General features: G+C 35.0%; 1 protein-coding gene across 28 annotated transcripts in view; it reads right to left on the bottom strand.

Annotated features, from left to right (window-relative positions):
- Positions 1-8,195: 8,195 nt before the first annotated feature.
- Positions 8,196-14,048, bottom strand: part of TRDN (triadin) — a 239,662-nt gene continuing 233,809 nt past the window's right edge. For all 28 annotated transcript variants that reach the window (XM_087941756.1, XM_087941764.1, XM_087941813.1 and 25 more), the window contains one exon: positions 8,196-13,880. In XM_087941756.1, the coding sequence (XP_087797882.1) occupies positions 13,765-13,880 (116 nt within the window). In that variant the 3' untranslated portion in view covers positions 8,196-13,764. The remainder of the gene's footprint in view (positions 13,881-14,048) is intronic.

Genomic DNA, 14,048 nt, shown 5'->3' with positions numbered 1-14,048 from the left:
TTAGTCTCCAGTCCCCTAATCATCCTAGTTGCTCTTCTTTGCACTTCACATTTATCTGAAAGAAAGACACTGCACTTAAAAGTACCAGTTTCCCCAGATGGAATATAAGAAACAACAAATTGTCTGCCTTTATTAATGTATTCCTTATTATATATGTAAAGTTTGACATTTGAAAATTGGAAATATCCTCGCATATATCTAAGAATTCCAGTTGATAGTCATGATCCCCATAATTAAGTGCTTTCCATGATTTTAGACAAAAGTTTTTCTACTTCTGCCTAAAATGTCTGTAGTTAAATATTAAATCTCCATCAAAAGCAAATACTACTTAGAGAGGATGAAGTCAACATTGTATGACTTGAAACCTTAGAAAATATTAGATGGAACCCAACAAAATTAAGATTTTGTTAAGTCCCCCAAATTGTTTTTCATTCTTAGATGCTGATTCTGCTAAGGGGTTTAGGCTGAAAATGTAAGTATGAAGATATTTCATAGACTAAATAGGCTTGTGTTTGACAAACCTCTGCCACAACAATAGTACAGTTCACCTGGACAGGTTACTCTTGCTTTACTCCCAACTGTAACTCTATAATATCTCTTTAACAGCAGTTTCCATGGAAATGGCCATTGTAACCATTCTCTTAAAAGTTAAATTTGTGTCTTTTCAGAATGGTTGATTAATGCTTTCCTTAAGAAGTACACAAGCTAACTGGTCTCTCAATGCATTATTTAGCTTTTCACTAAATGTACAATGTTCAGATAGTTTTATAAGTTATGTGCAGTTAGGGTTGTCCATTTTTCTGTTTTCACTCATGAAACCATGAAATGTCCTGAAATTGTTAATCATTTGAGCCCCAGGTGTTCTTGCATTATTTTTTCTTAGTCTGCAAACCTGCATTGTGCAAGTTTTTTGTGGGACAGTTAAGCTGCTTAATAAGCTAAATACTTGCATCCCAGCACCATTCAATGATATAAGCATCTCTTTTTCAGAACTATCTCATTTACTTCAACTAATTTTTCAAGCCTTTCAATAAATGATGTCCAGTCACCTATGATTCTACGAAAGCCATCATTTTCCAGTTTTGAATCCAGTTTTGGTCACCATGATACAAAAAAAAGTATTGAGATACTAGAAAGAGTCTAGAGAATAGCATTAAAGATGATCATACAAAAGGTACTGGAATGTGCCAAAATGGATCAGCTTAAATTGGAAATGAAAGACAAGGAAGACTCTGAATATTATGCAGGATGGGATAAATGGTATGAGTGGTTAAAAAACAGATATAAAGATTAGGAAGAAGGATTATGGTAAATAAAGCAGGAGACCTTTGTAGATTATCAATGTGATGACCTGGGGCATGGTACAAAAGCAATAAAATCACAAAAGTAGATAAAGTCCCTTTAATACCTCCAACTTGGTCCCCAATGTCCAGTTATCATCGGCTGGAGAAAAAACTCTCCCAAGAACAGTTTTTAAAGGGAAGAAATTCAGTCTGAACCCAAAGTACATATAAATTATAAATAAAAACCAACACAAACCATGCTGCAGCAATTAATGAGACAGGGCAGGATAAGGAATTGCAGACTTCAAAAAATAATGGAATACACACAGTTGGGAGGATGCCAAAACCCAGATAAGACTTGACAAAGATAATTCATGCTTTGCTTCCAGCAAGGTGCCATGTGCAAACACTCTTTTTAAATCCTGTTTTCTCAGCTGCAGCTAATGAAGGAAATCAGAGCCATTTTCTCCCCTGTAAGCCATGTAACTCACATTGCTCTTTTCTTCGTTCCTCCCTGCATGCCCTAGGATGAAGAGGAGGTGACCCTGGGTCTTCCTCTAAATGCCCAGCCAGACTGTGTGCTTCCCCAGTTTCTTCCACAGCCACCGGAGGCTCACTCCTACTCCCTGTCAGCTGCTCGACCTCCCCCTCAGAATCAGATTCCAACAGGGGCATGACAATCCATATGATTATAAATATATGTATATAGGATATATATATTTGTCGATGCCAAAAAGTTGTTAAGACTATGATTGAAATTTGTATTTTTGAAAACTGCAATAAAAACCATTTTTAAAAAAGATGATCTGAGGGTGGAAGACTAAAACATATGATGAACAGTTGCAGGAACTATGTCCAGCCAAATAAAGAGAAAGGCTAGGGTTGACATGATAGCAGTCTTCCAATATGAGAGTAGTGTCACAAAGGAGGACAACCCATTCTCCAAACTACCTGAGCGCAGGACAAGAAGTGACTGCAGGAAGCTTAACAAAGAGAGATCCAACCTAAAATTAAAGAGAAATTTCCTGTCATTGAGAACAATTAATCAATGGAACAGCTTGTCTCCAGAAGTTGCGGGTGCATCAGTTGTGGGAGGTTTTTAAGAAGAGATTGGACAATCTGGACAGTGCAGTATGGTATATGGTTGGGTCTCCTGTTTTAGCAGAGGGTTGGACTAGAAGACCTCCAATGCAGTGGTGGGATTAAAAATTTTTTACTACCGGTTCTGTGGGCGTGGGTTGGTGGGCGTGGCAAGGGAGGGATCTCCAGTCAGAGGTGGTATTTGCCGGTTCTCTGAACTACTCAAAATTTCCGCTACTGGTTCTCCAGAACTGGTCAGAACCTGCTGAATACCACCTCTGCTCCAGTGTCCCTTCCAACTCTGTTATTACCAAGAAAGTTGGTTGTCATTCTATACTATTTTTTTTTCTTTTCTTTACTCTCTATGAGCAGTTGAGCATTATTGTTCCATTTGGCCATAAGAAGTTTCTAGAAGAAAGAGGTGGGGAGGGAGAGACAGAGACTTTGCCTGCTTCATCAATCACTCTAAGATGACCCATATTGCTTATTACAGAGTAACAAAACAACTTCTACTGCCTGGTTGAAATATGTTATGGTGAGCAAGTTATCTTTAGGAAAGTGGTAGACCGTGACTAATTATGATGGATGATTTTGCATATCTCTCTGAAGCAGTAACCTTGTCTCATTAGTATAGCTACCAATATCCACCATTTTACAGCATGAGCAAAAAAAATGGTTTATTTGCATTGTCATTTAACATATGGCAATAAGAACAGTTCACAGAACAAAGGAGAGAAATGTCTGGCTGCAGTTTGAGAGATATTGTGACCTGAGTGAATTAAGGAAGGCCAAATGCCAGAGGGAACAGATGGGTTCTTTGGGAGATCTGTCATTGGAGTTTTTCACTATGATGCAATAATGCTGCATTTCCCATTGTACTGTGTGGTCTGCCTTGGGCTTTGGAATTGCCATCACATTATTGTGACTTTTTATCACTCAACAGAGTAAACAGATACTATACAAATAAAAAATGTTCAGTATCAAATGAAACGGGGGTGAAATAGACCTCTGTTCTCTTTCATTCTTAACGTGTTACAAAATAAATGTATACATAGGGACAAAATAGGCTAGCTACTTCAAAGGATGGGAGAAAAAAGGCTCCTTGGAGGATTGCCGTTGTAGGAATAGGGACGGCAAAGACACCAGGAAAGAAAAAAGCTTTGGGTTAATTACTTCTTCAAGACAAAATGATACAATAGTGGGTTTGTGTTGTGCAGGGTGCATAGCTAATTGGAATGCTGTAGGAGTGTTACCTAGCAACTTAACAGCGTGAAGGAAGATTGTACTGGATTTCTTGTGCAAAATATATTCTGCTCAATGTCATGGGCTATATGATGAAGTACAGTGTCATACACAATGTCTAAAATGTGAGACTGAGCAGGGAAACCCAGGTTTCCAGTATACTCTTAGCCACAGAAACTCACGCAGCAACATTGGGTTACTTATTCTTACTTAAGCCACCCTACTTCTCAGGGTTGTTGTTGTTGTGGGAGAAATAAAAAAAAGAAAAAGAAATTTTCACCGGAGACAAATGGATTGTGATAATGTCAGAATCTCCAGAAATAGTAAAACTGACCTGTTTCAAATAACAAAACCTTTTTTGAAAGACCGGAAGCCTCATGTCATGGTTGGCCAACATTTTGGCTTGTCAAGGCTGCATTGATTGAAGAGATATTGTCTTAGGCTTCACATGAAATATATAATATAGTTAATGTATATAAATCACATAATAATATTAAGAGTTTACCATCTTATGGAGCCACATTGTTAACTGTCCAAGGTCACATGCGGCCTGTGGGCTGTGGGTTGGACACCTTTGCTTTATATGGACTTTTTGCTGAAAGAAAGCAATGAATTGATGATTTATGGATTTGAAGATGAAGAAAGATGAGGATTAATGCAGAGGTGAAGGGATTTGTAAAATACTTAAGGTGGAAGAACAGTAAAAATGTAATCATCTGTTGAAAAGAAAGCCAGAAGTCTTCTACATGTTTCTTAAGTTTGGTTCTTTTTCTTTTTCTTGTTTGTTATTATATGAAAATATGATTCTCCACATATCCATACTTTCTTTCAGAAAACAAGAAAGCAATTATTATTTGCTTTGCTGATAAGGAACTAAGAATAAGCCTTAATTGCACAGTGTACTATGTGCTTAGAACTCAAAGCATTGTTAGAGACCCCACACACCGATTTCTCAGTCTGTTTTTGTTGCTCCTCTCTAGGGGGAGGTTTCAAAGTATTTCTAGCAGGACTACCAAATTCTGTAACAGTTTTGTTCCCTATGTCATCCATCTGGTAAACTTACAAGATTAGTTTTTCTCACATTACATGCATACATCCAAACTAGACTGTGTTGTTTCTCTGTGTCATATAGTATATGTGGATATATGCATAATTTTGTATTTATTTATTTAGTCATGTTTATGTAGAGTATATTGGAGGTGGAGACCCTTTGAGAGCTGTATGCAATGAAATTTCATTTTAATGTATGCTGGTTAGTGTACATTCAAAGTGACAATAAAGTTATTCTAACTTCTCAATTCTAATTAAGATTCTCAGAAGAAAACTCTCCTAGGAGAAAGAGGAGCTGCAGATAGGCTGCTATACACATATGATGCCATGATAACCAGGGGTGGGATTCAGATTTTTTAACAACCGGTTCTGTGGGTGTGGCTTAGATGGTGGGCATGGCTTGGTGGTCATGTGACTGGGTGGACATGGCTTGGTGGTCATGTTATTGGCTGGGCATGGCCAACTCAATATCACTCGCATTAAGGCACACATCTCCTTGCCTGGCTTCTCATGACTGTGGGGATGCTGCAACAGTCGTAAGTGTGAAAAATGGTCATAAGTCACTTTTTTCAGTGCCATTGTAATTTTGAATGGTCACTCAACACAAGCAAAGTACCAGCAAAGGAGGGAAAAAAAACTCCAGAGAAGTTCCTGAGACAGGAAGTTTAATTCTGCCAAGAATGTAATAAGGGTTAATGGAGAGGCAGTTTCTGTAAGCAACACCAGAATGTTTCCTTCTTGCCTTCCTTACAGGATTAGGCCAGTAATTTCTTCTAACAACTGGTTCTCCAAACTGCTTAGAATGTTAACAACCGGTTCTAGCGAATAGGTGCAAACTGGTAGAATCCCACCCCGATGATAACATTTGAAGTAGACTTAAGAAGGAAAAATATTTTCTTAAGAAAGAAAAACCAAAACAGAAGGTTAGAAAAGGAGGCAGCTTAAATAGCTAAGACGGAGGTCATGCTAGTAAGTGTTGAGGATAAACAATGGATTTTAAATAAGAGGGGAAAAATGCCTATAGGATCCAAAAAGGATTGGATAGAAGACTTAGTTTAGATTATGGGTGCTCAAGTCTATGAAGCATTTTTGAGGGTAAAACCTGGAGATATGCCAAACAGAAGAAATCGCAAATTACTAAGCACTGCAGATTTTATGGTGCTAGAAGGAAGATGGAAAGATCAATCAAAGTTTCACCTACCATCGGATCCAGGCCAAATGACAGGATCCAGGCCAAATGACACTTCATCTGACTGTGAGAAATAGAAATTGCTGCTAAATTCAACATGCCTTTTTAAAAACTCTGGGTAGAACTAGGTCTGATATTACCAAATTAAAGTGGTACAAACATAAAACACTTAATTTAACTTCATGTTTTATCCTGCTTAGAACTTCATGTTGAAAATAAATTTGTGCTAAATGTTAGTGTGCATGGAAAAATAAAATTCTCCTACACTTTTACAACAAACCCTCTATGCTGGTAGTGGGAGAATTATTTGCAAAAGAATCCACAACAAAAGAGAAGTGAAATTTGTTGATTTATTTGATGAAATATATCTGAATTAGCTTCCCACTATCTCTCTTAGGTCAATAAAATCACAAAAAGCAAAAGTGGAAAGGTATGAGCCCTTCCTCTTTATCTTCCAAATTCTTAAAAATGGTGGCATTGCAATCCAAACTCAGAATGAAACTGATACTGTATGCCAATAAACCAAAGATTTATTTATTCCCCTTAAAGAAAGGGTCAGGATCTGGCTGAGAGGTCAACCTCCTTGTTAGCCCTGGGATTCTGTCAATATTTAATCCAATAGAGCACATTTCAGTCACTTGCCCATGATGGAATGACTCCATAATCAGTCTTGAAGTTCCATGTATTGTTTTGTGTATATGACTTAATCCTGATGGCAACAAGGTGTACTTTACTTGGAAAACACACACACACAAAATCATTAAAAGCTAGTTGAGAGATAGAGCTCATTAAAACCATATAGGTAATAATGGGAAAAATGATGGGGTTTTTTTTTGCTGGCTATCTTATTCAGGGAGCAAAATTAACTACATCTTATTTTTTTGAATGCATGTTCATGTGTTCATTTCCATTAAGTGATCCTATCAACATTTCTTTCCCAAGAATAAGGAACCTGCATTATTCTTTTAGGTAATCATATTCAAATTATTACTGGGATTCTTTTTTCCCATACCCCATTTATAATTAATATGAGTAATATTGGTCATACTTAACCACCAAAATAGCCTATAAAGGAGCAAACCAAACTTGGAAAGTTATCTTATAATCTAGAGAAAAGATTAATATTGGTAAGTAGTTGTAAAAAGGAGAGAGTTCTGTTTACATGTATAAAAGCTCAATTTTCACTTCTGTTGTTGCAGGACCAAAAATAATGCGGGAATATGGAGTAGTGTAGAAAAAATTAGTTTGGGAAAAACACATATTGGAAATGAATCAACATCCAAGATTATTTAGCAGACAATATCCAAGAGTGTTTAGAAGAAAACAACAATCTCCCAACAGAATAGAAAGGAAATAAAAGAAAATGCAAAGGTAGAAAAGAACAACCTTTGATTGATAAAATAGGATTGGAAGATTACAAAAGCTAATAAAATGATTTACATATGGTCTGGATTGATTATAAAAAGATGTTTGATTCATTACCACATAATTGGCTCATGAAATGTTTGGAAATAGCTGCAATCCGAAAAAACATCAGAACGTTTATAGGAAAAATAAGACGACAGAATTGGTGGTTGGAAATGAAAATTTGGGCTTGTTAACATTAGAAGAGGCATCTTCCAGGGTGACTTATCATCACTCTTATTATTTGTCATTGTTGTGGTCCAACTTTCAGTAATATTGAAGAAAACACATGTTGGCTCTTAAATACTAATAGACTCTCACATTTGCTTTATATAAATGAACTTAAATTTTATGGAAAATCAGAAATTGAAATCCAGTCATTGATAAATACGATAAGAATTTGGCTCACCACACATCAAATTTAACTATGGTTGAAAAGAATGTGTAGATAACTGATACGATAATGCCATGGGATACCAGAAGGCAAAGAATTGGAGATCACCAAGTATCAAGGTCTAAAAATAGAAGTTGAAGGATAATGGCAATAAGCCAACTATAGTGGTCCCAATGATTATTTGCTCCCTGGGTGCCATAACAAAAGTCTTGGATGGCACTTAGAAAATATGTGCATTGACAAATATTTCCATCTATCAATTACAAAATGTCATATTGCTGGGATCCTCACATATATTACACTGATACATTATGACATCCTAGGTTCTTGGGAACTTGATGAATATGAAAGCTAACACCAGCTAAAAAACTGGCAGCTGTGATTTCACACTGATGTGCATATGAAAATAGTGCCAAAAATGTTTTATCTGTGAATATTCAATTTAGGAATTTGAAACAATAGATTATAAAAGATCATTTAAATTTTGAAACTAAGAATATTTTAAAATGCGGTGGACCAATAATATTTAATTTAAAAATGGAGAAACATGAGGTTGAAAACATTTCCCTTTTATTGAAAATACTTGATATTTTCTCACTTACAGACTATCAGTGAGGTTTGCAACAGTAATTTGACAGAAACCTAACAACACTTTTTTTCAAATTCGCTTTGGAAATATACAGGGCTTCAAATTTGCATCTTAATCCAGCTATTCAACAATTATTCTTTCCATGTTTAGAAGTATTACATAAATAATTACAATCTGTAGTCAATGCAGTATCTTCATGATAAAAACATTTTCTATATAAGATGTCACTTGGAGACCAAAAATGAAATAATTTTTGAAAGGAAAACATTTGTAGTATTGATAAAGTATGTACAAAGTTAAGATGAAAATGAAGACATAAAGACATAAATATAAAAGCAAAATATTCTTGTCCTTAGCATTCTTTTTTGTTGCTTATTTTAAAAACTTTATTTAAATTTCAGTAAGTACCAATATTTTAACATATACCAGTAGCAGTCATTAAATATAATTGTGAAACAAAAGAATATTTCTTGATAGTCTAAATAGCTCTCTGTTGTATGAGTATTTTCTGCTAGATCAGAGCAAGACATCACTGGATAGAGCTCCAGTTATTTCTTAATTCCAATAACCCTAGAGGTTAAACGTCTATAGGACTGAAGCCTAAAACATATTCTAAATATATTCTAATATATTTTTCAGATCAATACTGCACCTTCAGAAAATCATAAAACCCTTTTTGTGCAGTTCTCTCAATTTAGGAGAAATTCACAACCAATCAGCACATTCTCAGTCTACACAACTTTTTGCTCTTCTCTTTTCTATTTTATAAAGTTGTCAGTATGGTGTGATACATATTTTTGCATAAAGCTATAAATTCAGACTACCTACAGTCATGGAGTAGCTCAGAAGTAGGCTATCATTTTGGCGTACTGAACATTGTTACAGATGGCTGACAGATAGACTTTTCCATTTGACAAATGCCTGCCATAGTCAGTACAGCCAGTCATAAAATACATCTCATTTGTAATTACCTCTAGTTTCTCTCCCCCCCACATCCTCTTTCGTTCTTTCTATTTTTTCTGGAAAGGTGAGTGTATTTCCAAACCAGGTGCTAAGCTGTAGTTACCTAACGTTTTTATTTTCTAAGACTATCTACAGGATCCATATGTTAGTACCTGGTGCTTGTAACATGGCAATATTTGCTTCGTTATAAATTAAAGGTCCTATTAAAAAGAAGTCATCTGCAGCCTAGAATCTAGATTCTAGAAGGTACAAAGGAAGGGTCCATGAGCACAATATTGTTTACTATGCTATAGATTATAACAAAGATTATTCTCTGCTTTCCTGGTATTTATAGATAGGCCTATATCAAGACACTATACCAAAGATTAGAGTGAATGAGAGATAGGTATCTTCTATTGACAACTGAGTCATAGTCTTCCATTCCTTGGTGTGGTTAAGGAATGAGAGTTTGGAACTCATGATTGTGTACTGAGAATAGGGGAGAACATTGATCATAAATGTGTAGAAAATGTGCAGGCCTTTCAGTCTTCTTATTGACCAAATACAGTATATGTCTCACAATTGTAAGAAGGGAAAAGTTATGTTTGACTGGTGTTCAATTAATTGGAACAAATCCATCACCTGATTCTCTACATGCAACCAATACCGCAGTCATCCGCAATGCTACACTGTGTTCTTAAATATAAATCTATTTTGGTAATTGAAAAACACCACTGACTATTTTACAGCGAAGTCCCTTCTGCAGTACTTTCTCTAGTTTGTAAAAAACAATCTGCGTTAGCTTTTCTTCTTTTCTTGGCTTTATTTCTCAAGATGGAAGATCAAACATTTTTCTTTATTTACCATGTTTCTTCTTCCCATCTGTGTTGCACTCATTGCTTTGCAACACCTCAAAAAAAATCCTCAGCATTCCTTCTACTACATCCATTCACAATAGTGATATATCTCTTCATTTTGCCATTCTTATGTTTACCATTTCTTTTTGCATCCATTAAAATATTTCATTCCCTTCTTGTTTAAAACAAGACCCTGCCTGTGTTACTTCTAATCATTCCCAGGCCTTTTTGATCTTACCTTCAAATACACCTCTACTTATTTTGCATACACATAAATCTATCTGGATGCCTTAAAAAAAAATTGTACAAAGCATTACGTCTTTCTTTGAATTGAGATAGCCTTATTTTCAGTGCTTATAACTTGGTATATTATTTTGACAATTGGAAGACATCTGCGGCAGTTAAAAGGCAGTGGACGACTTGACAAACTATTCTTAGAGGTATTTTCCTTCTTATTTTCAAAACTAAGGAATACAAGAATTATTTTAGCCAGTGTGACTTTTTTTCTCCCTTACTCTATTCATGATAAACGAAATGGAACCAGAAATTATGGATGTCACACATTCACTCCCTGATTTCTATTGTGAAAAAAGGCCTGCATTTGAGATTAAAGATATAGAAATAGTATAGTTATCATAAAGGACTAAGTAGCGTAGATGTAGGAAAATGACTATGGCAGTAATTGTTTAGCTTAGCTGGCACTGTACTTTTAATAAACACTACTACAGTTTCTGGAGTGGTATCCTACAAGTAATAAAATATTATAGACCTTCCTCCCTGTGGAAAAAGAGATGGTCCTCCATAGAGAAAGAGGTCCAATAAGGATTTTCATTGAGGAACATCATTGTGTGATAGTATATACTTTTGCTTTTGTGGCTGTCTAACTAATGAAAAATGAAAGTTCAGCTAAAAAAACAGGAGATGTCATGGCCCACATCTAGTGCTATCAGTTCAAACTCCCAGGTCTCTGAATATATCCACAAAATAGAAAGGAAATATGCTAGCCCAGGGGCTGGCATAATTTCCATACCCAATAAAAACAGTAAGCTAAATTAAGGTGGTGAAAAACAGAATCAGTAAAAACAGACATAAAAATATAAGCACCTCTTTCTTTTCCATTGTCCTTATCAATAAGATATAGGAAGTGTCCCTACTATCTGTTCTTTATACTGTGGTGCTGTAGGGTTATTTTGTCTGCTATACCATGAAATGTTGTACTTCTCATCCCTATATGCTGTTAGAAATATATGCACAACAGCACAATGGGGCCACTGCTTTTATGATGAAAACTTTGTCTATTAACATCAAACCTTTATGTGGATGCCAAGTAAAGAAACTTTCTCAGTCTTGAGAAACATCACTGAAAGCATTATCAAGGAGTAGAACATGAAATGAAATTTAATTTAGGATTTTAAGTTAATGTGTGGCAAACTATTCAAAGAACCTATGCCACATAGAAAGACCACAGTAATTACTATTTGATTCTTGGTATTAATTAAAATATCAAGATAAATAACAATATCATGAATCACTGCCCTGTCAAATAATGAAACTGAGCTGTCCTTACTATGATACCCTTGACTATTTTGTTTTGCAAATCAACAGTTAAAACATGGATAAACTGATATAATTCAAATAATGGCAAGATTTTTTTTTATTAATCTGATGTCTGGATGGAGGCAATAAGAAACTTTTGTTTTAAGCAAATGTTTAATGCTTCTGGAAACATTGACCATTATGTGAGATTTTATATTTTGAATTTCTCTGAGTCAGCTGGATATCCAAAGGGAAATGTCTTCTCAAATATGCTATTGCACTTGAACCAATTATAGGGAATTGGGATATGCTTCAATAAATCTCAGTTAAACAGCTTTTAATCATCTAAGTAAGGTTTATCTACAATTAGCAAAATTTCAATACAACTCTAGAGCAACCTTGTGCGATTTGACTAAAAACACGCATTTCAATCTGCAGGTCTTTGGAAAGCCACTAAAACTATGCTATAAATAGCAAAATAAATGAATTATAGGAAAAGTGAACAGAAGCCTAAGGTTTCTGTTTTAGGAAGATCAGAGGTAGATATGAACCATCTAAAAGAGGCAGATCTCAAAGTTACATTCTGAAACTTCTATACTTCTGCACTCATGGTGGATCATAATTCTTGATATGGTTGAGTTGATCACATTAATGCTATGCCAACTCTACAACTCTACCATATAATCAAGCACAGTCAAACGTTTTCATGTCACTTGTGAGGTATCATCATTTATAAAAAGTTTGAATGCTTTCATCAATCATGATACAATATTAACAAGATCAATCATCTTTCAATCAATGCATATATCTTGTGACATGTCAAAACCATATTTCATAAAGACTACAGTCTAGTCTTTAATTCTCTGCTTTGTTGACGCACCTCCTCATTTTGCTCATCCAGCAGCGGGATAAGCCTGTACGTCCAAAGTACATTCTTTAAGTAGTACAATCTTTTATTTTTATCAAAATGATCCTAAATCACTTGTTTGTGATTTAGCCTTCAGTCTAATACAGAAATATTAGTAATCAAGTATTCCATTTATCTGTATTTGTTTTTCTCCCAATAAATTTACTTTCACAATGGGAGAATCATATTAGATTGGGTTGAAAATACAGTAATGGAAATTGCCTAGGTAGCATTAAATTCCAGTCCTATTTTAGTATGACCAAGACATGAAAAGATGAAACAGGTAAAGAGAGAGAGAGGGAAAACCAAACATTGTCATGAATTGCTTCAACCTCTTTAGGCATAGTTACCTAAACCCTGTACATCTCTTCAAAATAAATATCAGCATTTCAACAATAGTCTCCTGTTAGAAACTTATGAAATTGATTCAGTTAAAGACTTCAGATGTAATTTTTGTGTTAAGAGTTGTCCTTATCCAATTGGTGTAAAAACAGTACATAATTTGTTCAGTTTGACATTGCAAACAAGTATAAAATTATATACACAAAATACATTTAATAGAAGTTAGGAACAACTACTTACAAAGATACAGTATTATTTACAAAGCAAAACCTATTTTAATAGGCAGCCAGAATAACATTTTTAGACATTTTCATTGGAAGCATTATATTTTTCTTTTGATGTTGAGATATCAGTCGGTTATTTCAAATAGCAAGTAAAGAGAAATTGATGCGCTTAATTCAAATATCTCTCTAGTATGTAAATAGCAAACATTTTATTGCTTGCTTTCCAAAAAAGAAATCATATGTAGAACATATGTTTTATTATTAGAGTCTGGTTACTTAAAAGTTTAATACAGAATGACTCGCAATTTCATTTAACACTATCGTAGATTGCAAACTGTACTGCAAATGACTATTTGCATTTCAACATTTTCCAAAACTGATACCATGGAAAATGTTTTCCATACTAGTTAGGTCTAAAACAGAACCTAGAAACAGACTTTAACAGGATATATAAATATACATACACCTATACACATACACAGAACTTACTGTCAAGTACTCTTTCAGCACCATGCTTTCATTCAGGGAAGTAGTATGGATATCCTTAATCATATAATGCCATAAAATTGTCTCTGGTGCTCTAACAACCAAGAGACAACCTTTACAGGTGCATGTGATCAGTCTGATCATACTTCCATTATCACAGGTGCTAAGTGGACTTCCAGGTGACCCCCTGAAGTAGGTTCAAAGTGCAAAATTGTTGCAATGTCACAGGTTGCAGGACATTATTGTTTCCGCGCCTTCAACTTGGGATCAGCAGGTTTTTCTTGAGTAACAGAATATCGAGGTGTGTAACCATTAAATCCATTTACAAAGACACATTGATAGTAACGGACAGCAGCTGAAAAGAGGGAAGTAAAAAGAATGATCAGAGTATATAGCTGTAAATTAAGGAAACATTTAATCTAGAAAAGCATAGATCAACTTCCCTAGTCTGTTATCAAAATATGTTACCATCAAACCAACTCCTTGATAGAAATTCAAGGAATTGAAGTCAAGCACATCGAGA

This window comes from Pseudonaja textilis, chromosome 1 (assembly GCF_049901715.1).
Source record: "Pseudonaja textilis isolate UNSWEBS1 chromosome 1, rPseTex1.2, whole genome shotgun sequence".
In the NCBI taxonomy this organism is placed as follows: Eukaryota; Metazoa; Chordata; class Lepidosauria; order Squamata; family Elapidae; genus Pseudonaja; species Pseudonaja textilis.
Note: the sequence above shows the minus strand (reverse complement) of the source record. Positions and strands in the feature narration are given on the sequence as shown.